Source organism: Nomascus leucogenys, chromosome 15, assembly GCF_006542625.1.
Source record: "Nomascus leucogenys isolate Asia chromosome 15, Asia_NLE_v1, whole genome shotgun sequence".
In the NCBI taxonomy this organism is placed as follows: Eukaryota; Metazoa; Chordata; class Mammalia; order Primates; family Hylobatidae; genus Nomascus; species Nomascus leucogenys.
The window spans coordinates 96,347,086-96,373,322 of NC_044395.1; the positions used below are offsets into that span (position 1 = coordinate 96,347,086).

The following is a 26,237-nucleotide window of genomic DNA, read 5'->3' on the forward strand; positions in this document are numbered from 1 at the left end:
TTAGTGCCCATTGGGATCCTTAGTGTGCTTAGTAAAAATGCAGATTCCCCTAGGGGACAGACTTAGGAATCTGCATATTCACAAGTGTCCCTGGGGATCCTGCTGCAGGTGGATCACTGACTTGTTCTCTGCAACACTGCCCCAGAGGATGGGGAATTCTGGAGAAATACTGGCAAGTAGGACAGTCCTAAGAGCGAGAACCTGCCCTTGCCCTTTGTCAGGGTCCTTAGTCAAAGGAGACCATGTAGCCCAGGAAAGTCAACTCAAGGAGCATCTCGCAGAAGGAGGACGCTGCATTTTCCCATGATTCCTGCAACCCAGGGAAACCAATTCCAGCAAAGATTGATGCCCTGTACCCGGTGCAAATTTAGAATGATAAAAAGAAGAGTCATGGTTTCCTTGACTAGACAGGAATGCCCCCTACTCTGCAGAATAATGAAATACACAGATGTTAAAATGAAAAGAGACAGAGATGGATGGAGAATAATAGAGTGCAGAGCAGTTAAGGAGCGACTTAACAAAAATGCAGAGGAACCATAGGATGCTCTCAGCCTTTGTGCTTCTGGGAGCGTCATTGCCAACATGAGAGAATCAGCCCATCGCAGACAATCCTAGGCTGGAGGCTTTTCTCATAGCCATCTGTGGCCAGAAGACAATACCAGTTCCTCAGGGAGGAGGCAGTCAACACGCAAAAGGATACCAAAATGTAAAACATGCATATCCTTTGACCTGGCAGTTATACCTTCACGAGATAATATACAAGTGGGAAAAACAATGTATGTATCTGGTTGTGCATTGTTTATTGAAGACACCCCAAATGTCCATCAGTAATGGGATTCATGGGTACATAGATGCAGTAGAGTTACCCTTAGCCATTAAAAATGATGATGTGGCCGGGCGCGGTGGCTCACGCTTGTAATCCCAGCACTTTGGGAGGCCGAGGCGGGCGGATCACGAGGTCAGGAGATCGAGACCACGGTGAAACCCCGTCTCTACTAACAATACAAAAAAAAAACTAGCCGGGCGTGGTGGCAGGCGCCTGTAGTCCCAGCTACTCGGAGAGGCTGAGGCAGGAGAATGGCGCGAACCCGGGAGGTGGAGCTTGCAGTGAGCTGAGATCGTGCCACTGCACTCCAGCCTGGGCGACAGAGCGAGACTCCGTCTCAAAAAAAAAAAAAAAAAAAAAAAATGATGATGTGTACCAGTTGTTATTGACAAGAAAAGATGTCATAATATATTATGTAGCAAAAACAGATTTCAGAATAGCATATATTTTAAGGGTGCATTTAAGTAAAATTGTATGCTCGGATTTCTGCCTATTAATTCAGTCAGTAATTTTTGAGTAGCCTGTGTGGCTGGCACTTCCCTGGGCATTGGAGATACACAGTGAACAAGACAGTGGCCCTTCGCTATTGAAAGTGTGGTACCTGGAGCCAGCAGCATTGCCTGGGAGCTTGTTAGGAATGCAGGATCCCAGGCTCCACCCCAGACCCAATGCATTTTAACAAGGTCCTGGGGCAATCCATTTGCACACGCTAGTTTTTGAGACCATGCCATAAGAGCGTGTTTACCAAAATGTCCACAGTATACTTCCCCACGTGGTGGCAATTTGTTATAAATTTTACATCTGTCTTTGTATGTGTCTCCATGGCTCGGCTTTTTCACAGTGAGCTATGTCTCGTGTTGATAAAAGCAAGGGTGGTGATACTGTGGAACAGCTCTTCGTTCGTTGGGCTCTCTCAGCCACATACTGGCAGGATCCTGCGGCCGGAGTGGGAGGTGAGCAGGGGTTGAAAGTGAGTAGCTGTTGCTCATTTGGCCAACCACAGAGGTCTAGAAGAGAGATCCTGCAGACCCACAGCTACAGCAGGAGCTGCTGCCATAGCCTGAGAGATGCAGCAGGTCTGATTAGCTGACTTCATGGCTGTTCTGGTGGAACAGAGAGGCTTCCACATTGCAGCCTCTGTCCAGCTCTTTTGTGTGATTGCTGCCTGGGAAGAGTCTGGGGAGGTGGCCAGAGACAGCAAGCCCACGCTGAAGTTTCCATCATCCTCCAGGACCTTGAGCAGCCCTGAGCCCTTCCCAGGCAGATTGGGAGCTACAGGCGTGATGTCTGGGGAAGAGCCTTCTATACAAGGCCTGGAAAGTTCTGCTCCTGTAGGAGAGGGGCTTTTTCTTGGGAGTCTCTCCTGTACCCGTCCCAGATGAGGGGTTTGATCAGGTATGGCTCTAGGGTACCTTGCCTAAAGTGTAGTGTAGTTAAAAGAAGCTGGACTCAAGAGCAGAAGAACTGGACTATAGACCAGTCTGACCCTAAATAGCTGTGTGACTTTGGGCAAGTCCAGTTGCCTCTTTGGGCCTCAGTTTTCTAATCTGTGGAACGTGAGAATTAGTTACTGAGTGCACCTATGTGGGCTGCCTGCGTGCCCCAGTTGTTACAAGTCTTTGTCCTTAGGATATCACAACCTGGAGACACTGGAATGCCTCCTGGCCCCCTCTAGTTCTCACATGGACCCCAAATATTGGTCCCAGGACTGTCTGTGATTTATGACCTGGTTATCACTGGCCTCTGGTGAAATGGGAAAAATAAGGACATCTAGTGAACATGGAGCTATAAAGTTTCTACCCTTTCAGGGTAGAGAGTTCTTTACTCTGAGACTTTGCCTTCCTACATTTTGGATGCTAAGGCAGCTGTTTATTTAGGGCATTAGTAAGTAGAGCTCATTGCGGGTGTTTTTGTAAGTCTTTGTGTAAAATAAAAAGTTGGCAATTGTGTTAGTCTTTCCTCCACTCTCATCTAGTTTTTTATTTTTTATTTTGCTGGTCTGCGAATTCCAGGACTGTGGGAAGTAGGCTCTAAAAAGTGGGGGGAGGACTTAGATCAGGAAATAAACCCAACCCACAGGATACCCTTGGTCCCCATCTTCCTGCTAATGAAAGCTGCCGCTTTGAAAAGTTTGTGGACCAGATCCTTGAAAAGTGGTGAATTCAAGTATTCAACGGAATAGGTCTGTCTGCCTTTGTCAGGGCTACTTTAAAGACAGGCAGGGTCAGTCTTTCGCCTCCTGTTGGGCGCTGCTGAGTTCTATGAGGAAATCTCCCCTTTGTGGAAATGGGGGGTGAGAGAGGGACAGACGGGGCCTTGCCCAGGACCCCCCTTCCCCACAGCCCTGTAGCAAGTCATGCAGGCAGGGAGCAGCTGACAGCTGTTGTCTGGGATAGGCTTCTCTCTGCCTCTGCCAGGCACTCAGCTGGTTGCCTGTGATCTGCTTTGCAGGCGTGTGACGATGCAAATGTAAATCATAACAGGACAGGCTCCCTTGACATAAACAGCAACTCAGCATGCTGACCAGGCAGGAAGTCTCATTAGTAATTCCTGAAAAGGGTGCAAGTGCAGAGCCAAAGAGCCGGTTAATTGAATGATGGCTAATTCGTTTATAATTATTCATATTTTCACTCTTTTCTCTTTCTCCCTTAAAACCTAGTCCTCTGGAGCTGGGCCGGTCCTTAGAGAAATCTAAGGAGGCGGCAGAGCAGCTGTGCCAAGGGAAAGATTTGAGCCTTGACTCTGTTTATTAGCAGTGTCAAGTTACTTCACTTCTGGACCTCAGTTTTCTTATCTGTAAAATGTTTTTTTTGTGTGTGTGAGAACTTAAAGAAAAAAGATATCCGTGAAAGAGAGCGCAGTGCTTAGCTCATACTAAGCATTCAGACAATGCTAGCCATGTTCTCCAGCCTCACTCTTTCCTTTTATAGGTTCGTTTGGACATTATGCAAATATTTGTGAGGCACATGGTGTAGGCACTGTACGGTGCAGCTCCTTTAAAAATGGTAAATGAAAGTATGCAAATGAGCGTACGTTCTTGGAGGCTGGAAGGCAGGCGCATTAGCCAAACAGCTTAATACAAAACTGGTGAGATCAAGTAGTGATGTGTCCTGTAAGGGGAAAGAAAAGAAGGCTGAGGGTTAGAGCGACTAAGGTGGGAGCGTAGGTTCTACTGCAGATAGTGCAATGAGTAAGATGGAGGAGTGAGCCATGCTGAGCCCTGGGAAAAAGACATTCCAGGCAGTGGGAACAGAGAGTGCAAAGGCCCTGAGGTGGGAATATGCTAGCTGGGCTTGAGAAGGAACAAGGAAGCCTGTGTAGTTAGATTTCCAAGATGGGAAGATCTTCATGGCCTTCATGAGAAAGCCTGGAATTGGAGAGCAGCATGATGACTCTAGGTTTTATTTTAAAGTAACGGGAAGGCAGTGACCTTCGTAGTAGAGGAGTGATGTGCTGAGGCTTATGAGGAAACACTCTCAGCGTAGATGGCAAAGCCTATAAGCATTCTTCCCTGATTCCCTCGAAAGGTGATCAGAACGAGACTGGCTGATCAGGGACCATGTGTCAGAAGCTTGAACCTGTCTGGAAGGACATGATGGCTGGAGAGCTGGCAGAGGGGCAAACTTGACCCTGGAAAATGGAATTCCTCTGCTTTTCTGTTACTGTAGACTTTCCCAACAGAAGCTAAAATGCCCATCTGTGCAGAAAAAGCATTAACACAGCAGGCCTGACTGCTGCCCTTTGAAAACTCTGCTTGGAACATTGGACCTTGGCTGGCATCTGGAAACCTAAATTTCAGTAGGTTTCCCATTACCCAACTGTTAATGGTGGCTCACTGTGCCTAAACTGGCTGTGCAGACAGTGTAGTTGATGCTGTTTTTCTGCTGGAAGTCTGGAAATTTGGTGTACTGAGAATGCCTTTGTGACCAGCCTCTCATAAAAACCATGAGCACTGAGCCTCTAATGAGCTGCCCTGGTGGATGACATTTCACACATGTTGTCAACAACTTGTTGCTGGGGGAATTAAGCACATCCTGTGTGTCTACCCTGGAAGAACACTTGTGAAAGCTTGAGCCTGGTTTCCTGTGACTTCATATACCTTTTTACTTGGCCTTTTTATCCTTTCACTGTAAGAAATCTTAGCTTTGATTATTTTATTTATTTATTTTTTTGAGACGGAGTCTTGCTTTGTCACCCAGGCTGGAGTGCAGTGGCGCAATCTCGGCTCACTGCAAGCTCTGCCTCCTGGGTTCACGCCATTCTCCTGCCTCAGCCTCTCCGAGTAGCTGGGACTACAGGCACCCACCACCATGCCCGGCTAATTTTTTGTACTTTATAGTAGAGACGGGGTTTCACCGTGGTCTCGATCTCCTGACCTCGTGATCCGCCCGCCTCGGCTTCCCAAAGTGCTGGGATTACAAGCGTGAGCCACCGCGTCTGGCCTCTTAGCTTTGATTATATGCTGAGTCCTGGGAGTTACCCTAGTGAATCATTGAATCTGTGTGGGCTTGGGGACTTATATGAAGGGACTGTAGCGTCTTATATGAAGGGACTGTAGTGTTGATGTATCTCATTACCGATGATGTTGACCATGGTCACTTGGCTGAGGTGAGAAACTACCAAGTTTCTCCGCTGTCAAGTTACTGTTTTTCTCTTTGTAATTAATAACATAATGGGGACGCTACTTTGACACTGTGCATATCCTGTTTCTCAAGTGTTTATTTTCTAATTTTAGCATCCAATGCCAGATCTTGCCTGTAACAGTAGTGTTTGCTTCGTGGTGACTTTCTGTTTCCTGCACCTCTTCTACATTTATTAATGAGAAGTCTTCAGTAAGGAAGAACTTTCCTTTCTCCCGTTTTTACTTACTTATTCAACAATTTTGGTATCAGTCTCAGGTACTAGATCCTTATTTTGTTGGCCTCAGATATTTATTTTATTCTCTGTGTCATAATCTGATACCGTTGTTGATTTTGTTGCTTGGATGGTTCTAGCTTTGGCTATTGGGAACTTCAGGTTAACTTCTGTGTCCTTTTGACATGCTCCCATGATATTTGGACACTTATTTACTTTATTTCGACACTTCTGGCAACAGAAGATACTCTGGGTTCATCTTATTTGTATATTCTTCCTGGAATCAACCATTTCTCCAAGGAGGTTGGTTCTCTTTGTTGGATAATGGTATTTAGAAACCAAGATCTGGGTGCTAGGTGTGCTTATTGCTGTTGAGGTGTACTGCTTCTAGTCTCTCTCAGCAGACAGAGCTAGGAAATGTATGTATGTGCACTATCCCATACATACACACAAGTCAATATTTATTTTTGTCTGTCTGTCCATCTGTCCATCCATCCATCCATCCATACTGTCTAATTTTTAAAGACCTTGAGTTCATAATGGTGACCTCCAATTCCTTCAAATTTCCATTGGAAATTTTGGTTCAATTTCAATGAACCAAAGCCTCAGGATTCACTTTAGCCTTCTCACTGTCTTTTTTTTTTTTTTTTTTTTTTGAGATGAGTCTCACTCTGTTGCCCAGGCTGGAGTGCAGTGGTGCAATCTCGGCTCACTGCAACCTCCGCCTCCTGGGTTCAAGCAGTTCTCTGCCTCAGCCTCCTGAGTGGCTGGGATTACAGGTGCCCGCCACCACGCCCAGCTAATTTTTTTGTATATGTAGTAGAGACGAGGTTTCACCATCTTGGCCAGGCTGGCCTTGAACTCCTGACCTCGTGACCCACCCACCTCGGCCTCCCAAAGTGCTGGGATTACAGGCATCAGCTACCGCTCCTGGCCTAACCTTCCCAGTTTCTTTATTTGCAACTTCTTTCTCTGACAGAAATCTTACAATATATTTACATATTTGTTCAATAGTGCACCCTAGTGCACCCAGAAGATAGTTTCAGAATTGATGACCCATACCCTTGGGAGAAACAAATATAACTAGTGTACAGTATTGTAGTTTTTTTTTTCTTTAGCTTTATGGAATCTAGTCAACATACTGTTTTCCTGAGTTACTTAGGCTGGTTCTTTTCTTCCCCATCCCCTTCAGTGTGGTGTTGTTATTTACTAGTAATACGGTTATGTTTACTTGTTATTGTTTATATTTCATTTTGAGTTTTCCCCACATGTGATAGATTTTAAGTGTTTATTTTTGGGGTATATAAAATACTACCATAGTTCTAAGATATACACTGCTCTGAGTATATTTACACAAGTATATGTTAAGTCAGATAGATACACTCAGAGAAATGTGTAACCTTCTCATCCTGTTATCTTGTCTGATATGAGTTCCCCATGTTTTTTCACTCCTTTCCCACTCACCCCCTGTAGATAACCAATCTCTTTAGTGTCTGGTTTATCCTCCTGTATTTCTTTTGTGCAGATAAGCCAATACATGTATATTTTCTTATACCCCTTCTTTTCTTATATGGAGGGCAGCAAAGTACTGTTAAGGGATCTTTGGGGTATCACTTTGCCAGCTGGAAGTTTCTGTGGCCAGTGGCATCTTTGCCCAAGTTTTGCTCTGGCCTGCTGGGCTCCTCTGCCCAAGTTTTGCTCTGGCCTGCTGGGCTCCTCTGCCCTCTTGACCTGGCAGGCTGCGCTCAGCTCCCACTACTGGCCTAGATCCCGTACCTGCCAAGGGCAAGCCAGTTGCAGAGCAGTGAGGGTTGTGTGAGCGAGTGTGAAGTTCAGCCATTGCACAGCCAGGTATGCCAGTTGTGGTGGGGCAGGCAGCTCCAGGCACCGGCATGGGCGCCAGCTCCCTGCAAGGCTGCAGTTGGACCAGGCATACCATAAGCAGCTTCCATGGCTGACACTGGGGAACACAGTGTGGTGCCCGGAAGCTTGGAGACTCCAGCAACCACAGAGCCCTAATGAGGGTATTACAACCCTGGCTTGGGGGTGCTCCTAGGTCTGGGCTTCTGGAAGGGCCACAGCTCTTCTCTTCTTTCTTCTCTCCTCTTGTCTCCCACAACATGGTGGGCAAACAGCATGTTTCAGTCCTGTTTGTGTTATAGCTCTTTTAGCCGTGCCATTCAGCGAGTCCCTAGTTCTTGCCCTGCATCCAGGAAGAATGAGGTACACAGACAAGTGGAGGGTGAACAAGACAAAGAGGAACTTTACTGAGCAATAGAACAGCTCAGAGGAGGCTCACAGTGGGCAGCTCCTCTCTGTAGCCAGGATGTCTTGATGAGTGTTCAGCTCTCAGCAGAGAGGGTAGCTCCTCTCTGCAGCTTGTCCCGTTGTCTCCTCAAGTCTGGCTGAGTCTGGGGCTTTTATGGGCCTCAAAGGGGAGGAAGTATGCCGATTAATCCATGGGCGGGCCTGGAAAAGTTCCCACTCCAGTCTGTGGGACCCACAGCCTGGCCCTCAGGCCTCAGGCCTTCCCTGGCTTGAAGACTGGGCTTCACCAGGGACCTGCCCCTTCCATCTAGGAGCATGTCTGCCTCCTGCTGCCTTTCATGGTGCCCAGGTTTGTGCCAAGGGGCACCTGCAGGGCAGTGCCAAGCTGTCTTCAACACCTTGGTCTCCCTCCCATGTTTGTCTTCAAAGTCCAGAGGCAGCTGAGGTGGCAGGGTGCTGGTGTGTCAGTGCTGCCCTGAGCATGCACACATCCGGCTGGGTTGCAACAGTTCCCAGGCTTGGCCTCAACTTTGCTCCAGGATCTGAGTGGGTGCTGACAGCAGGGAGAGGCCAGGGAGGTGGAGCAGACACCTCTGAGCCTGTGGGAGTATGGGGGGCCCTTCCTGGGCCCCCCGAGAGTGCAGAGATTTCTGCATCTGCAGCTGGAATTTGGGTGGCTGCAGCCATGCCCAGAAGGGTGGGACTCCTGCCTGCTCCACGCTCCTGCTGACATTGTAGAGTGTGGCACTGCCCTTGGCCCAGCTCTGCCTCAGTGCCCCTCTCTGCCTGCCTCTCCATGACTGACCACACTGCTTCCCTACCAGTGGACGATTTGGCTCGGCCCCATCACAGTGGCTCCCAGGGTGGCAGGCAAGGTGCAGGTGGTACAGCGGCCCCAGTCAACCCCACACAAATGAACCTGACACTTCCAGGGCCAGTCTCATAAGTCCCAGCTATGCCTTCAGCTGGGTGCTCGCAGGCCCCTGGGATACAGTGGGGAGAGAGGTCAAGACTGTGGCGGAGGCTTCAGGTCTGGGAGCGGGTCCTACCAAGCTGTGTGAGGGTGGGGTGGTTGGCTGCCTCGGGGACGCAGGGCACAGGGGACCTACTGCCGCCACTGCTGCTCCTGCGGCCACTCCTGCCGCCATAGTTCACGCTTCCTCACTGCAGCTGGTGTGATGGCAGCTGAAACAGTAAAGGCAGACCCAGAGCACGCCAAACGCAGTCAAGAGATCTTTATTAGCAGAGTCGGGTCAGGTCGTGCGGAGAGAGAGAGTGCTGTTGGGATGGGATATTTATATCCCTTAGGGCTACGTGGGTATCGATGATTGGGTCTGGGGGGCGGGCCTGGGGATGAGCGGGGGGAGCGGGAGGTGTTATTTTCTTATTGGGTCTTTCTTGGAGGGTTTAACATTGCGTCAGGTGTGGAGAGGGAGGAAGAACCCGGAACTGTCACCGTCTTGTGGTACCTTACGTGTCTGCGCCACCCAGCAGTCCTCCCTTTTGTTTTCTTTAAGAGGGGGTTGAGGGGCATCATGATTCGTCTGGCTACTTCCTGCTGAGTGGGGGCGTTGTAAGAGGGAAAGAGAGTTTTAGGGCTGTTAGGGAGGTTTGACACGGGGTATGATGGGTATAATAGGAGAACAAGTTTGAGGAGGAGGGCACTATATGTGAACACCTCTTGGGGGGTGTAGTCTGTGAAGGTCCCTTGAAGATATAGATCTTCTAATGCCGTAAGCCATCTGAGCGGTAACGATGGATCAGCGATGAGCCAGCTGTCAGTGCAGAGATCGTTGAGGAACTGCTGGAATCGGTGTGTTGTTGTCATTTCGAAGACTGAAGTTTGACTGAAGGGCCGTTAGCAGACTGTGAGACCGTCTATGGAGCCTGCTTCGTCTTCGCAGGTAGCTAAAAGTTGATAATTTCTAAGGAGAAGCTGGTTAAATGTAAGTCTGAAAGTTGGGCCTAGTGAAGTGTCTCCTAACCCTGCGCCTAGGAGAGAAGTTGTTAGAGAGATTCCGAGCATGATGGGTAAAAAGATGGCTTGTTTTTGTCGAGGGCCTGTGAGAGAATTGGACTCAGGGTGATCAAACTGGTAGGCCTGGAGGCCTTCGGAAAAGGAGAGTAGAGACTAGAGTGGTAGGTCCAATGTTGAGACATTGTAAAGGGGAGTCGGCCGGCAGGGATGCAGAGCCTCCCATTATGAGAGGAGGGGAATATACGGCGTCGGGCTAGGTAGGGCGTCCCCTACTAGCCGATCGACCATGTGGTGAGTCAGAGCTTCCGAGTCGATCGTCACCAAAACGGAAGGACTGATGGGCCTTTGGAAGGCCGAGGGCCGTAGGCCACCTGGTACCAGGATTTTAGTGAGCGAGGAGGAGGGGCCCAGGCCGGGCGAGTGAGAGGGAGGGAGAAAACTCAGTTCCCTGGAGGCCGAGACTGGGTTTGGTAACTTGGGTTATACAGGGGCCGGGGAGGGAGGAATTGATGGACTTGAAGCAGTCGGAAGTGGGAACTTGAGAGGAAGTCCTTGATTGAGGAATAGTTGCCAAGAGGAGTGTATGGGGATGGTGTTGACTGGTGAGTGTAATTGTGTGACTGTACTTCGGTCTCACCTAGCAAGATGTGCTCGTTGACTTGGGACAAGACTTGTTGAGAATTAGTTTTGAGTGTGCGGGTGATGGTTAGGGTTTGTGCTGGGTAGGACCAGGCATTGCACTGAGTGTAGCTGATGACATTTGTGTGTGACCTTCTGTGAGCGTTGTAGGAGACTGCTAGGGGAGGAAAGTCCATGGAGGAGGATATAAGAGGCGGAGAGCCAGAAGAGAGGGCCTGGAGTATGAAGTTTATATTTCTGGAATAAGGCTGTAAGGAGTAACTTTATCCAGTCTAGATGGAGTTCTAATGACAGTTTAGTGAGGATTTCCTTGAGTGTACAGTTGGCACGTTCAACCTTTCCAGAGGATTGGGGTGATAGGGGATGTGGAAATGCCGCGGGATGTTCAGAGCGGCAGCTATATTTTATGAGCAACGAGTGGGGTGGATCTGGGGAGGGCAGTTGGGTTAAACGTGATGGAGGTTTTGAATTTAGAGAGGATATACCTTCCTAGTAGGGGAAGGGGGCATTGGGGCATGACTAGGAACCGGTGAGAAAATATGTGGCCGGAGAAGGTGCAGGAGAGAGGAGGGGTGGCTCTCGGACGTATGGTTTGGCCTCCAACCCCGACTATAGGAGGTCCAAAAAGGGAAGTGACACCCCAGAATTCCCTCAAAACTGAGAAGGTAGCTCCGGCATCAAGGAGGAATGTGATGAGGCGTCCATCCACCATTAGAGAGACCCTGGGCTCCTGTGTGGTGATAAGTTGTGTCGGGAAAGGAGTCCCAAGGCCCCGTCAGTCTTCAATGGCCAGTCCTAAGAGGTGGGGAGTGGGGCTGGGGGCTGGCCTGGCTTCCCTTTGGGAGCCAGGGAAGTCTACGGCCCAGTGGCCAGGCTGGTGGCATTTAGGACACGGCCGAGGGGGAGGGCCTGGGATTTGGGCACTCTCGGACCCAATGACCTTCCTTTCCACATTTAAAACAGGGCCCAGGGGGCTGACGGTGAGGCGGATGACTGGAGGATTTATGGCCGTGCAACCATGACGCGGGCCGAGGGGAGGCCTGGACGGCTTGTGCTAATAATTGGTATTTTTGCCTCTTTGCTTTCTCGTCCCGGTTATGATAAACCTTGAACGCCGTTGCCAATATCTTGGATTGAGGGGTGAAGGGGCGTCTGTCTAACTTCTTTAGTTTTTGTCTGATGTCGGGAAAACTTTGTGCAAAGAAATGGGACATGAGGAGTTGTCTACCATCAGGGGTTTCTGGGTCTGTGTTGCTGTATTGTTGGAGTGCCTTTGTAAGGCGGTCTAGAAAGGCAGATGGGTTTTCACGTTTGTCTTCTATTATTTCATGGAGTTTTTCAAAATTAACTGCCTTTTGGGCTGCTTTGCGTAGTCCAGCCATTAGGCAGGTAGCAAAATGGTCTCTGGCTGCTACTCGTTTTGGGTGTTATAGTCCCAGTTAGGCTCTCGCTCGGGCACTGCCTGCGCCCCCAGTGGCAAGGCTGGGGTTGTTTGGTGAACCTCGTCTGTGTAAGTGCGAGCCTGTTCCCAGACTCGTCTACGCTCCTCAGGGAGAAGGGTGTTGGAGAGGACTGTGTAGATGTCATGGAAGGTGAGGCTGTAAGCTTGGAGAAGGTACTGAAATTCCTTAATGTAGGAAGTGGAATTGGAGGTGTAGGAACCTAAGCGTTTTTCGATTTGGGGTAAGTCAGCTATGGAGAAGGGAACGTGGACTCAGACGATACCTTATGCTCCAGCTACTTCTCTAAGGGGGGCAAGAATGGGATGGTGAGATCTCGAGCAGGTGTTGGGAGGGCCGGCGGAAGTGACGAGGAGGAAGGAGAGGAAGGGGCGGGGGCGAGTTGGGGAGGGTGGCGGCCGGAAGGCGAGGCGGAGGGTGATGGTATTGGGGGGGCTCGTCGGCTGGGTCGAAGTCGGGGGCAGGGGGAGGGGTTGGCAGTTTAAGAGCGGCAAGGAGCTGTTGGGGTTCGCAAGGGAGGCAGAGGTTAGGTCTGTCCTGTAGGAGGAAGAAGCCGTGAATATATGGGATCTCTACCCATTTTAGAGCTGCTAGGGTGGGGATCGAAGGGCTATGTTAACGGTCTGCCTGAAAGGTAGGCCCCGGAGGGGAAGACTTACCGAAATGAGGCCGGTGTTGTGCGGAGAGGTCGGCGAACAGGAAAATGGGTGAAGACTGGTTTGGGGTCTGGGTCGGGCCTAGAAAAGGATCGGGATCCCACTGAAGGGTGGGGAGTCCCGATCCGAGTCACAGCACCAATGAAAGAGTAAAGGCAGACCCAGAGCACGCCAAACACAGTCAAGAGATCTTTATTAGCAGAGTCGGGTCAGGTCGCGCAGAGAGAGAGAGTGCTGTTGGGATGGGATATTTATATCCCTTAGGGCTACGTGGGTATCGATGATTGGGTCTGGGGGGCGGGCCTGGGGATGAGCCGGGGGAGCGGGAGGTGTTATTTTCTTATTGGGTCTTTCTTGGCAGGTTTAACATTGCATCAGGTATGGAGAGAAAGGAAGAACCCGGAACTGTCGCCATCTTGTGGTACCTTATGTGTCTGCACCACCCAACAGCCGCGGCCACTCTGAACAGCCCACTGCTGCCATCAGTACTATAGATACTCTTTTGTACTTTACTTTTTTTTTTTTTTTTTTTTTTTTTGAGATGGAGTCTCGTTCTGTCGCCCAGGCTGGAGTGCAGTGGCACAATCTTGGCTTACTGCAACCTCTGCCTCCCATGTTCATGCCATTCTCCTGCCTCAGTTTCCCGAGTAGCTGGGACTACAGGCGCCCACCACACCCAGCTAATTTTTTGTATTTTTAGTAGAGATGGGGTTTCACCGTGTTAGCCAGGATGGTCTTGATCTGCTGACCTCATGATCCGTCCGCCTCGGCCTCCCAAAGCGCTGGGATTACAGGCATGTGCCGCCACGCCCGGCTGTACTTTACTTTTTTGACTTATCAGTACGTCCTGGAAATCACTTCATATCAGTTTATAGAGACCTTTCATAATAAGCTTTTTAAACTTTGGTCATCAGAAAAAAATTTCTATCAGCCTAAGGATCAGTTTTTAAATTCTGTGAACTTAATGATGGTGATGATGATGACGATGATGATAAATAGCATAAACATTACCATTAATTGAGCATCTACTGTATACCATACTCTATACTGTTTTGTATAGATTATCTCACTTAATTTTTACTATAGCCCGAGGAAGTAGATGTTACCTCCAATTTACTGATAAGTGTTGTGGATGCAACTGGTTGGGGCTGATGTCGTGGGTGGTAAAAGAATACCAAGACGGTCATAGGTAAAGAAAGGCAGATTTTTAGCGAAAGTACAAAAATATATTGCAGGGTGCAAGTGGCAGCACAGCAGAGAAGGGCCTATCTGCAAATCGGCAGGGACTGGAGGAAAGTTTTATAGGGTCGTGCTGGAGGGGCCTACTTGTGGAACGAGGTATTTAATGAAAGGATGTTGGGCCAGTGGGTTTGTGATTAGTTGTTTCTTGGAACAATTGTTCTCTCCCACTTGGGCCCTCTTACTTGTTGTTGTTTACTTATCAGGATGCCACAATAAGGAAACTGAAGTCCAGCAAAATTTAGAAACTTGCCGAAAGTCATAAAAAATAGAGTTGGAATTTGAACCCAGGACTGTCCTGAGTTTATGCTTTGAGAAGAGTGCACCAGTACCATGACAGAAGTTCCAAGGTGAAACAAAGCCACATGGGTTTTTAAAACCTGGAACATTTCAGCTCTTAAAACCCTGATGATTGTGAGTTGGCTGTTGCCAAAGTCAGCGTGTTACAGACAGCAAGAACATGAAGATAATTTATTGCCTGTTTGTTTCAAAGAAATGGCCCTTGCTTCTTGGAGGACCATGGGTCCTGCCTCTAAGACAGGAGACAAGAGGGATGCTACATAGGGCCTGCTACCTGGGATGTAGCAATAGATCTCATCTTACATCTCCTGATCGCAAGCCAGAGCACCAGAACCATTCACAGGAGAGTACATTACCCCACAGGGCTGTTTGGTTTAGCATGACACTCAATCAAGCCCAAGCTACAGCAGTTTCTGCTAAAACTGTTTGTACAGCATGAGTGGAAGAAGAATTTATTTGGAGCAGGAGTCTGGCTTCTGTTGTGAAAAGTGACAGCCTCTGGCAGAGAGAGAGGCAATGCTGTTGAGTTGGTTGAGATCGGGGCTTCTGGAATGTGCGAGCTGGGCCTCACCCGGTGCTTGATTTTCCAGCTGTGTGACCTTGGGCAAGTCACTTCATCTCTCAAAGCACATTTATGAAGTGGTGATAAGAACCATACTCATTTGCTTGGGGCTCCCAAGACCACCCCAGATTCAGCGATTTGCCAGGAGGATTCACAGGACTCAGTATATGATCATACTCATGGCTGTGATTAATTACAGCAAAGGGACACAAAGCAAAATCAACACGGGTAAAAGACGAATGGAATAAAGTCCAGAGGAAACCAGGTTCAGACTTCCAAGAATCCTCTCCCAGTTGCGTCCAAAGGATGCACTAATTCCCCTAGCAATGAGTTGTAATGTAACAACATATGTGGAATGTTATCGACCAGGGAAACTCACTAGAGACTCAGTATCCAGAATTTTTATCAGGGGCTGATCATGTAGGCACCCTCTGTTCAGCATGTACCAAAATTATAGCCTCCCAGAAGGAAGGAAAGCAGGGGTGTTCAGTGTAAGTTGTACTGCCTGCATAAACAGTTTAGGCACAGTGAGCCACTCTGGTTAGTTAGGGTGGTGCAAAGTCTCCCAAAATCCAAGTTCCCAGACTCCAGCCAAGGAAGAGCCAGCCTTGCAAGGAGGTCTTTGTAAGCGTAGCAGTTTCAGTTCTGTTGTTACCTCTTTTCTGCCCATCATCCCATTGGGTGATTGCTGGGTGGTTTAAATGAGATGATCCATACAAAGCTCTCAGCACACTCCCTAGTATGGTGAATACTTACTAAATGTTGATTACAGTTCCTTTGACATTCAGGGAATGAATTTTGATTGGTGCTTCAGCACCCTCATCTACTCGTCATCCATTTACTTACCTGTACTTTGTTCATGGCTTCGTTCAGCACGTTTTGATTGGCACCTGCTGTGGTGCAGGGGCTGTGTTAGCCTCTTGGGTACTTTTGAAGCAATTCCTCTCTAGACAGTGCGGCGTGTGGGTGTCCAATCTGGCTGGGTGTTTGAGGTGGGTGGTGGTAATGAGAAGAAAGCTTCAGGGACTTTAAGATAAATCTTAAGTGGACTCATTTTCACATTCAGCGTTAGTGGGATGAGCATGCAGTCATCTGAGAACATCTCCTGATGTCTTGCTGTTTCTTTTTCTTCCTGCAGCCAAGGCTAAGTCTAAATGTGGCCCAACCTTCTTCCCCTGTGCTAGCGGCATCCACTGCATCATTGGTCGCTTCCGGTGCAACGGGTTTGAGGACTGTCCCGATGGCAGCGATGAAGAGAACTGCAGTAAGTGCTGCACACTCGAACACTGTGATCCCTTGTTCTTTCCCGCCACCCCAACTTGTCCACATTGGTCACACTCATCATGTGCTTCTTATACCTAGAAGCTCAGGCATTCTCTTCTGTTATCCAGGTTCTGTTCTTTCCCACTTCTTGTGTAAATCTGTAAATGTTCAGCCGCCATTTATCAGGGGCTCTACCAAGTGCACTGAGCCTGAGGCTTGCTGTATTTTCAGTTATGACAATAGCTCTGCAAATGCAGATGTATTATTATCCTTAGTTAACAGATAAGAAATTTCAAGTTAGAGAAGTACATTAACTCATCCAGGGTCACATAGCTCATAAGAAGCAGAGTAATTTCTAGGTTCATTCAAACCCTCATCTGACTAATACAACACTTAATGTTTATGTGCTTGCTTACTTTTTTCTTACTTTGAATTCTTTTCTTGAAAAAGTTGGCCAGGTGTGGTGGCTTGCACCTGTAATCCCAGCACTTTAGAAGGCTGAGGAGGGAGGATTGCTTGAGTCTAGGAGTTCAAGACCAGCCTAGGCAACAAGGTAAAACCCTATCTCTACAAAAAATACAAAAGTTAGGTGGGCATGGTGGCACATGCCTCTAGTCCAAGCTACTCAGGAGGATGAGGTGGGAGGATGCTTGAGCCTGGGAGGTCAAGGCTGCAGTGAGCTGAGATGGCACCACTGCACTCCAGCCTGGGCAACAGAGCAAGACCCTGTCTCAAAAAAAAGTGTTTATGTGTTAATTGTATGCATGCTATAAAAATTTATTCTTGAGAAAACAGTTCAAGTGGCGTAGATGAAGTTAATGTCCTCCTTGACTGTGACCACCCTGATTTGTTTTACCTGCTGTATAATATTCCCCTGGTATCAGTGTGCATGCACACACACACTCATGTTCGCTCCCTCTCACCTTGCACCTTAGCAGTCTTGCTGTTGGGTTTAACTACTCCTTGCCTTGGATACATGCAGATCCTTCCTTTTAGCATCCTGCTGTCCACAATGACTTTGCGTACAGCAGCCTCAGTGACCTTCAAGCATCTCTTCTTCGCCTTTAATACTAGCCCAGCTCACCCATCAGGTTGCTTCATACCTGCCACTGGTCACTCTGGTCACTGTTTCTTCTTCTTTCCCCATTCCTCAAAATGTTTAGACTACTTGAGCCTGCATAATTATCATTGGCTCTGAACAAACTTACACATTTATTTTCTGTGCATATATATATATATGACTTTATGTTTTAGAGTGGTTTGAGGTTCACAGCCAAACTGAGAGAAAGGTACAGAGATTTTCCAAATCCTCTGCCCCAACACATGCACAGCTTCTCCCATTATCAACATCCCCAGCCAGTGTGATACAATTGTTACAATCAAACCTGTGTTAACACATCAAGTCCATAATTTACATTAGGGTTCACTCTGGCGTTGAACATTCTATGGATCTTGATAAGTATATCATGACACGTAGCCACCATTATAGTATCATTACAGAATAGTTTCACTGCCCTAAACATTTTCTGTGCTTGTCCTATTCATCCCTTTTTGTACCCCCACCGCATATTTTAATAAATATTTTTCTTCTGATTATTGTAAAGAACTTAAGAAATATAAACAAGTATAAAGAAGAAAGCAAAACTGCCCATATCCCATAAGTTAGAATGAGACACTATTAATACTTATCCCATTGTGTGCCAGCTCTTCCCTCCCCTCTGCTCCCCCTTCCCTCCCCTCTCTCTCTCTCTCTCACTTCTTGTCTTCTCTCTCCCTTTCTCTCCTCCTCCCTCTCTTCCCATCTGTCCCACTTTCCTCCGCACCTTTCTCTCACTCCTTCTCCTCTTCTCTACACACACACACACACACACACACACACACACACACACACAGCCCCCTTCTCTAAGCACAGTGTATTTACTTGCAATGTCCTGTATATTGTGACCATTTTCACATTATTAATTTTTTCCAAACATAAGTTTTAATGACTTCAGTGATTCTTTTGATAGATTATGTTCTTCCTCCTACCTCATTGGCTCGATTTTAAGTTTCTGACAAGGAGGATGACTGTCTTCTACGTCATTTATGCCTTTCTAGGGAGCAATCATGGCTGTTCCTTCCCAGTAGGGGCACAGGAAGTTTCTAACTCTCCCCTGCATTTTGTCCTGTTGCCTTATTTCATCTTCTGGGCCTCAAGTGTCAGGAATCTGGCACAGCCAGCAGATGATTGTGTGGTTAGTAGAGTGATGGACATGCACCCTAGCAGGGAGGTTGTGTATCACTAAGAGGATAGGGGTGTAACTGGGAGAAATGGCTCTGGACCCAGACTCTGGGCTTGGATTTGTGCTGTACCCTAATGAAGCATGAGTCGGATATGCCACATCATCTCTTGCATAGCGGTTTCCTGGTCTCCATGCTGGGGGTGCTGAGAACCTGCTTCCCAGGATTGCTGGAGAGTTAGATGAAATAATAACTGAAAAGTACTCAGTATAGTGGCTGGCACAGAGTAATTGATATTTTAAAATAGTGGTTTAAAACAAAACTGTAAGAGAAGACCATAGTTACTAGGATTTTGCCTTTGATTTTGGACTTACAATATACTTCTTTTGTGTTTTAGTTAATCCTTTAGTAAGTGAGTATCAGCTTGATCTCTGCTTCCTGCTGTCCTTGGGGATCTTATAATCTAAGGGAGAAATTACACAGACACACACACACACACACGCACACACACACACATATCCCGGAATAATCCAATGGCAATAAAATGCAAGTATGACACATTATAGTATAAGCATTCTAAATGATTATGTCATCCTGTATATTCCCTGCCATAATTAAAGACCTTATATGATTGAAATGTTTGGACATTGGTCTTTAATTTTCTCTTTGTTTTTGAGACAAGGTCTTGCTCTGTCACCCAGGCTGGAGTGCAGTGGTGCCATCACAGCTCACTCCACCCTCAACCTCCTGGGCTCAAGTAATCCTCCTACCTCAGCCTTGTGAGTAGCTGGGATCACGGGGGTGTGCCGCCACACCCACCTAATTTAAAAAACAATTTTTTTGTGTGTGTAGAGATGGCATTTTACCCTGTTGCCCAAGCTGGTCTCGAACTCCTGGGCTCAAACAATCCTCCCACCTTGGGTTCCCAAAGTGCTGGGATTATAGGCATGAGTCACCATGCCTAGTCTGGTCTTTAATTTTCTAAATGAGTAAATTATACCTATTCCAAACTATGCCAATGAGGATTAAGCCAGCATCTTCCTCTGACATAGCTACCATTTAAAAACTGGTTCTGAAGCTGGGCGAGGTGGGGTACCCGTCTTAGCCCTAGCTACTCAAGAATGTGAGGTGGGAGGATTGCTTAAGCCCTGGAGTTCAGGATCGGCCTGGGTAACATAGCAAGACCCCATCTCTATAAAAATAAATAAGTAAATACAATTTTTTTTAAATTAGAAAAAATAGTGATTCTAGCTCACTATTTTGGAAAGTGGTAAATAAAAGTATGAGTCAAACTATTTATCCCCTCATTCCCATGTGAATTATACTTCAGAATAATCAAATAGCTGACTTTAAAAGGTTATTTTTTATTGAAGAATACCAGCTAATAGAAGAATAAAGAAATTAAGAGTATCTTCATTTTGTAACTCCTAATGAAAAATGGGTCTAGGTAATGATCATCAATGACTGCTTAAAACCATTAGGTAAAAAATGGATGGGGCCTTCGTAATGGAGAGATCAGGCTGAAAACTCCCGAATCTACCAGTCAGTCTTTTCACAGACAGCTTTGAATCAGTGTGGATTCACTTCAAGTAGAATGTATTAATAGAAACCTCGCCACTCTCTAGGTCACTTTAGAGTATAGTTGTCTTATATAATACACCTGTGTACATTAGCCACCCCACAAGACTGTGTTTTAATTTTTGCTTTAAATATTCAAACATATTTTGAAGAGTTCCAAAGGTATTGTATTTACCCGGATATTCACCATTTGATCACTCTTCCTTCATTCCTGATATTGCCAAGTCTTCTTCTAGTAGCATTTTCCTCCTCTGTGAAGAACCTCTTTAGCAATTCTTCTGAAGTTGGCAACAAATTATCTTAGCTTGCCTTCATCTGAGAATGTCTTTATTTCACCTTCATTCCTAAAGGATATTTTTACTGCATATAGAATTCTGAGCTGACAGTTCTTTTCTATAAGCAATTTAAGTATGCCACTTCTATCTGGCTTTTACGATTTCTGAAGAGAAATTTACAGTCGTTCAAGTTCTTTCCCCATAGATTATACATCCTTTTTCTTTAGCTGCTTTGAATTTTTTTTTTTGTCTTTAGTTTTCATCAGTTAGATCATAGCGTGTCTGGGTATAAATTTCTTTGAGTTTATCCTGTTAGGGTTCTCTGAGCTATTTGAATCCGTAGGTTTTTGTCTTTTGCTATACATGTTCAGCTATTATTTCTTCAAATATTTTAAAAGTACTGTACGTTTTCTCCTTTCTTTATGGGAGTCTAATGACAACAATGTTAGATCTGTTTTTATAGTCCCACAGGTCCCTGAGGCTCTGTGAGTTTTTATTTTTTTATTTTTTGGGGGGTAGGCCAGGGTTTCACTCCATCACCCAGGCTAGAGTGCAGTGGTGCGATCATAGCTTACTGCAGCCTCAACTTCCTGAGCTCCAGTGATACTCCCTCCTCAGCCTCCTGAGTAGCTGGGACCACAGGCATGCACCACCATGCCTAGGTAATTTTTTTTTAATTGTGTTTTTTGTAGAGGTGGGTTTTGATACGTTGCCCAGATTGGTCTCAAACTCCTGAGCTCAAGTGATCCGCCCACCTAAGCCTCCCAAAGTGCTGGGATTACAAGCGTGAGTCACCACACCAGAACTCTGTTCATTTTTAATCACTCCTTTTTCTTTTTATTGTTCATATTGGACAATTTCTATTAATCTGTCATCAAGCTCACTTACTCTTTCATCCATCATTTCCAGTCTGCTTTCAAGCCTATATAGTGTTTTGTTTTGTTTAGTTGTTTAAATTTCAGTTACTGTATCTTTCTGTTCTAAAATGTCTTTTTGGTTTTCTTATATCTTCTCTTTCTTTGCTGAGACTTTCTTTTTTTCCATTTGTTTTGAGAGTGTGTGTGATTGCTTACTCGAGTATTTATGTAATAGCTGCTATAAAATCTTCATCATATAACTTCAACATCTGTGTCATCTTGGCATTTCTCTGTTGATTGTCTTAACCCAAATGAATTGAGATTTTCTTGGTTCTTAATATGACAAGTAATTTTGGATTATATTCTGGATATTTTGATTATTATGTGTGACACTCTGGGTCTTATTTGAAGCCTAGGGGGAGTGCTTATGTATGTGTTTTCGTAAGTAAATGACCTGGGCAGGTCAGGCCACAGGTTTCTACCAGCCCTCTGTGGGCTATGGTTACAATCGTTTTCACACTGTTTTTGCAATGCTATTTGGATGTGTCCTGCCTGTGCCCTTACCAGTAGTTTGTGAGTTCAGTCTTTGATGTGCTGATTAGGACCAGGTCCATGTGCATGCAGCTTGAGGGGATCATTCTAGGAGTTTGTAAACAGTTTTATGGGTTAGCTTTTCTGAGCTCCTTTCTCTTCTTAGTGTCTCTGGTTCTTTCCAGTTTCCTGGGGCTCCAAAAAGGAGAAAATACGGTAAACTCACCACCATTTTGGTGATAGTTTAAATTTTGGTCTTATTCTCCATTTGGCCTGCTCCAAATTACCCTTCACGGCTACTGCATGCATTCTCGTCAGGTTTTTTAAGTGATATTCTGTGGGAAAGCCAGAGTGAGGTGTGATGACTGCATCTGACCTGGAGCAGGAACTTCCATAAGCCAGTTTCAGCAGCACAAAAAGACAGTCATCTGATGCGGTGCAAAGGAATACACATCACCGTTATGAGATTGTTCTCCCAAAAACATCCCACCTGAATCTGATTGAGCCTCTAAATCTAACCATTAGTTTACTGGAAATTCAGGGACAGGGGAATATGTTAATGACCTCACAGGGAGGCATACTTTTAGATACAGAATGTGGGAAATTCTTCAAGACCCGGTTTCATTCATAAATAAATTCTAAGAAAAAACAGAGGAAAAGGGAACTTATAGATTGAAAGAGTAAAAGACAAATTAAGCAAATGTGATGTGTGGACCATATTTGAATGCTGATCATACAAATCAACTATTAAAAAAATTGAGATAGAGAAATTTAAATCGTGGTTTGATACTTGATATTAAGGCATTATTATTATTTTTTAATATGTAAGAATGATATTGTGTCTATTTTTTAAAGTCCTTTTAGAAATATATACTGAAGTATATAAAGAGATTATGTGCTATCTGGGATGCACTTCAAGCCAGTTCCATCAGGGATTGAAACAAAATGGTCAGTGAGTTGATAATTGTTAAATCCATGGAGTTCAATAAACCAGTCTGTATTTTTGTATATGTTTGAAATTTTCCATAATGAAATGGTGAGAAGAAATAAATAAAAGTTAAAGAAGTGGTTCTCTTTGGTAATGTCTTGACTTTAACAAAAATAACTAGAGAGTTATATTTTTAAAGAACTTTGGTTTGCAGACATGTGTTTTCCAGGTTTAGCATTCATTTTGCACTCAGGAGTGAGGATAAGCAGAAACCCAGTAAATATATATATATATATTTTTTTTTCCAAATAGGGTCTCGCTCTCATTATCTAGGCTGGAGTGCAGTAGTACGAACACAGCTCACTGCAGCCTTGACTTCCCAGGCTCAGGTGATTCTTCCACCTCAGCCTCCCAAGAGTAGCTGGGACTTCAGGCGCACACTACCACACCAGGCAAAATTTTTTTTTTTTGTATTTTTAGTAGTATCAGAGTTTCACCATGTTAACCAGGCTGGTGTCAAACTCCTAGCCTCAAGAAATCCACCCTGCTTGGCCTCCCAAAGCGCTGGGATTACAGGCATGAGCCATTGCACCCAGCCAAATAAAAAAAAAAAAAATGTAGAGATGGGGTTTTGCCATGTTGCCCAGGCTGGTCTTGAACTCCTGAGCTCAAGCCAACTGCTTGCCTTGGCCCCCCAAAGTACTGGGATTACAGGTGTGAGCCACCCCACCCAGCCCCCTCAAATCAGTATTTTCTTTTAGAGCTTCACAATGCTGAGATTTTGCCCTTTGACTTTTTTTCCTTTCTCCTTTTTGTTGTTTGGCCTCTTTCTTCCACTGTCCTCGTACATTCTTGGCTGGAGGTGAAACCCTGGGTTGGCTGGCAGCACGGCTCTCACCCCAGTCCTCATTCAGTAAGGACGAGGACTCCAGCCAAGAACTGACACGGCAGGGTGTCTGGGGGACCACGATAGAAAACTGATTCAGGCTGAAGATCTTCTGCTACAGCTTTTAGTATAGTTGTGCCCAGAAAAACCACTGTGTCTTGGACTGTATCTCTCTACTGATGACAAATTCTTGCCTGAATTCTGAGCACCACTGAATCATTTAGCTAGTATGTCTGTGTTTTTGTGCACAGAGCTCCACACTGCTGGCATATTTCTGTAGCTCTATTCATGTCAATCCAGATGAGAGTCCCCGTTTCCTCTTCACCTCTCAGCCAGTTCATCAGTTGTAGCCTCAGAAAGCTGTGTCTTTTATTGGGTGGACTAGCCGAGCTAAAAGTGCCAACAGGAGAATTTTTCCTCTCAGTACTCCAAAGCTACATCATCAGGGTCTCCTTAAAGACTCTTATATGACTGGTTTCCTTTGGAAATCTTTCTGGTTTGCCAAGGCTGGGCTGGGTCATCCTCCTGTGTGTTCTCAGACCATACGGGACCTTCTTCAAACAAATGTCACCTCATCAGAGAGGCCTTCCATGACCACCCTATGAAAAATGACCCTTCTCCTCCCCAGTCTCACACTCTGTTTCTGTCCCCTGCGTCATCCTTCTCCACACTTACTGTCTTCCCTACTACATTGTGACAGCCATGAGGTGGTATTATAGTGTGGCTCACAGCTATATTTCCAGTGCCATGTATATTGTCAGGCTCAGCCTTAGCAAGCGACAAACATATACTGAATAAATGGTACTTCTCATGCTTTCTCGTAATGGCATATTGACTTGCCTGTATAGTATACAAACTTTCAGGGCAAGTGAACTGCTTGGCTGACAGTTACTAAGCACTTACCTTGTGTATGGCCTGTTTCTACATGCTTTACCTGGATGATCTCATTTTAGGTAGATAGTATTATTACCTCGTTTTTATAGAGACATAGAAAGGATGAATAACTTGCCCATACTCACACACTTAGTAAGTGGCATAGTTGAGGTATCAACCTAGGCGGTATAAATACAGAGCCTGAACTTTTAACTGTTATATGAATGTGTATTCTCAATACATTTTTTTTTTTTTTTGAGATGGAGTCTCGCTCTGTCACCAGGCTGGAGTGCAGTGGCACCATCTTGGCTAACTGCAACCTCCGCCTCCCGGGTTCAAGCAATTCTCCTGCCTCAGACTCCTGAGTAGCTGGGATTACAGGTGTGTGCCACAACGCCCAGCAAATTTTTGCCCGATACATATGTTTTAGAGACGGGGTCTTACTCTGTTGCCCAGGCTAAAGTGCAGTGGTGCAATCATAGCTCATTGTACCTTAGACACCTGGGTTCAATTGATACTCTCATCTCAGCCTCTTAAGTAGCTAGAAATACAGGTGCATGCCACCTCGCCTGGCTAATTTTTAAACTTTTTTTTTGTTGTTGAGAAAGGGTCTTGCTATGCTGCCTTGAATGGTCTCGAACTCCTAGCCCCAAGCTATCCTCCCACTTCAGCAACCTGAAGTGCTGGGACTACAGGCTTGAGCCATCATGCCTGGCTAATAATTATTATAATAAACATTTGTCGAACACCCACTATGGCCCACGTGCTATTTTCCATGCTTTGCTCATTTAATTTTTATGAAAGCTTATGACAGAGACATTATTTTTGTCCTCACTTTACAGATGAGGACATTGAGGCTTAGAGAAGTTGAATAATTTTTCCAACATCATATGGCTAGTGAAGTGGTAGGCGGAAATTTGAGCCCAGGTGGACTTCACACCTTCACTTCTAACCACTACAGCAAAATGTATGCTTGGAATTGTCAGCTGGGGCAGATCATAAAAAGTTGAGATTATAAAAGGTTATATTTTATACTCAGTGAGAAGCAGTTGATACAGAGCTGATGCAGGATGAGGAGAGGGAGAAGATCACATGACTGGAGACTGGGGAACTGGGAAATGGTGGCACTTTCATAGCAGTAGGACCACAGGAAGAGGGAGAGGCTAGGAGCAGAGGGGAGAATGTCAGTTTCAGACATGCAGAGTTTGAGGTGAGAGGGTGTTCAGGCAGAGGAACCCATGAGGCAGTAGGAGAAAGATGTTTATTTCTGGGGGAAGGTTTAGGGAGCTATCCACAGAAAGGTGGTGATTGAAGCAGTGATACTGGACTTGTTCCCTGGAAAAGGCAGGGTTGGATGTTGGACAGGAGATAACCATGTCCAGGAAGCCTTTACCAACAAGGAAGAAACAGACTACCATTAGCAATGACTGAGTTCTGCCAGTGGCCCCTTGCACTGACTCTAGAGGGGTTTTGAAAATTAAAATCCTCTGAGTCCTTAGAGCCTGAGGAAAAGGGAAGCAAGAGTGAAGTATTTTTGCCTCTTGCCTGCTTGCCCAGAGTGGCGGCCCTTTCCTCTCCTACAGACACAGAAGTAGTTCCATGTGCAGAATGCGGCTGTACATAGAGTGTGTTCTGTCTTGGAGGGGGAAAGGCTGCTGAGGCTGGGGGACCTGGTAGCCTTGGGGCTGGGAGAGGCCCAGAGGACCTGTTGAGCAGACTTTGGAAGGAGGAACTGACAGGTGTCCATAGGCAAGCCGAGGTCAAGGCAGCGAGCATTTTCCAAGTCACAAAGGGTGCAGGGCTTGTTGTCGGGATGATTTGCAGGGAGACTGCTTCCGTGGGCTCTGGTTTCCTGGGGCCAGGCGCCCTCTATGCTCTAGAAGAGAAAGTCTCAGTGCAGCCCCCTCTCCCTCAGTTGCCTGGTTTCCAGGGAAATTGGGGCTGGGAAGACAAGGACCGTGTGGAGGCTATGAGGTTGGGAAGTGAGTAGTGACCATCTCAGGATGGAGGAGCCGATGGGAATTGTGGGGGCTAATGACAAGGA

The 26,237-nt window shown here is 46.2% G+C and overlaps 1 protein-coding gene across 3 annotated transcripts in view; it reads left to right on the forward strand.

The window, feature by feature from the left end:
* Positions 1-26,237, forward strand: part of LDLRAD3 (low density lipoprotein receptor class A domain containing 3) — a 291,617-nt gene that overhangs the window by 134,501 nt on the left and 130,879 nt on the right. For all 3 annotated transcript variants that reach the window (XM_003254433.4, XM_012505430.2, XM_030794709.1), the window contains one exon: positions 15,921-16,046. In XM_003254433.4, the coding sequence (XP_003254481.4) occupies positions 15,921-16,046 (126 nt within the window). The remainder of the gene's footprint in view (positions 1-15,920; positions 16,047-26,237) is intronic.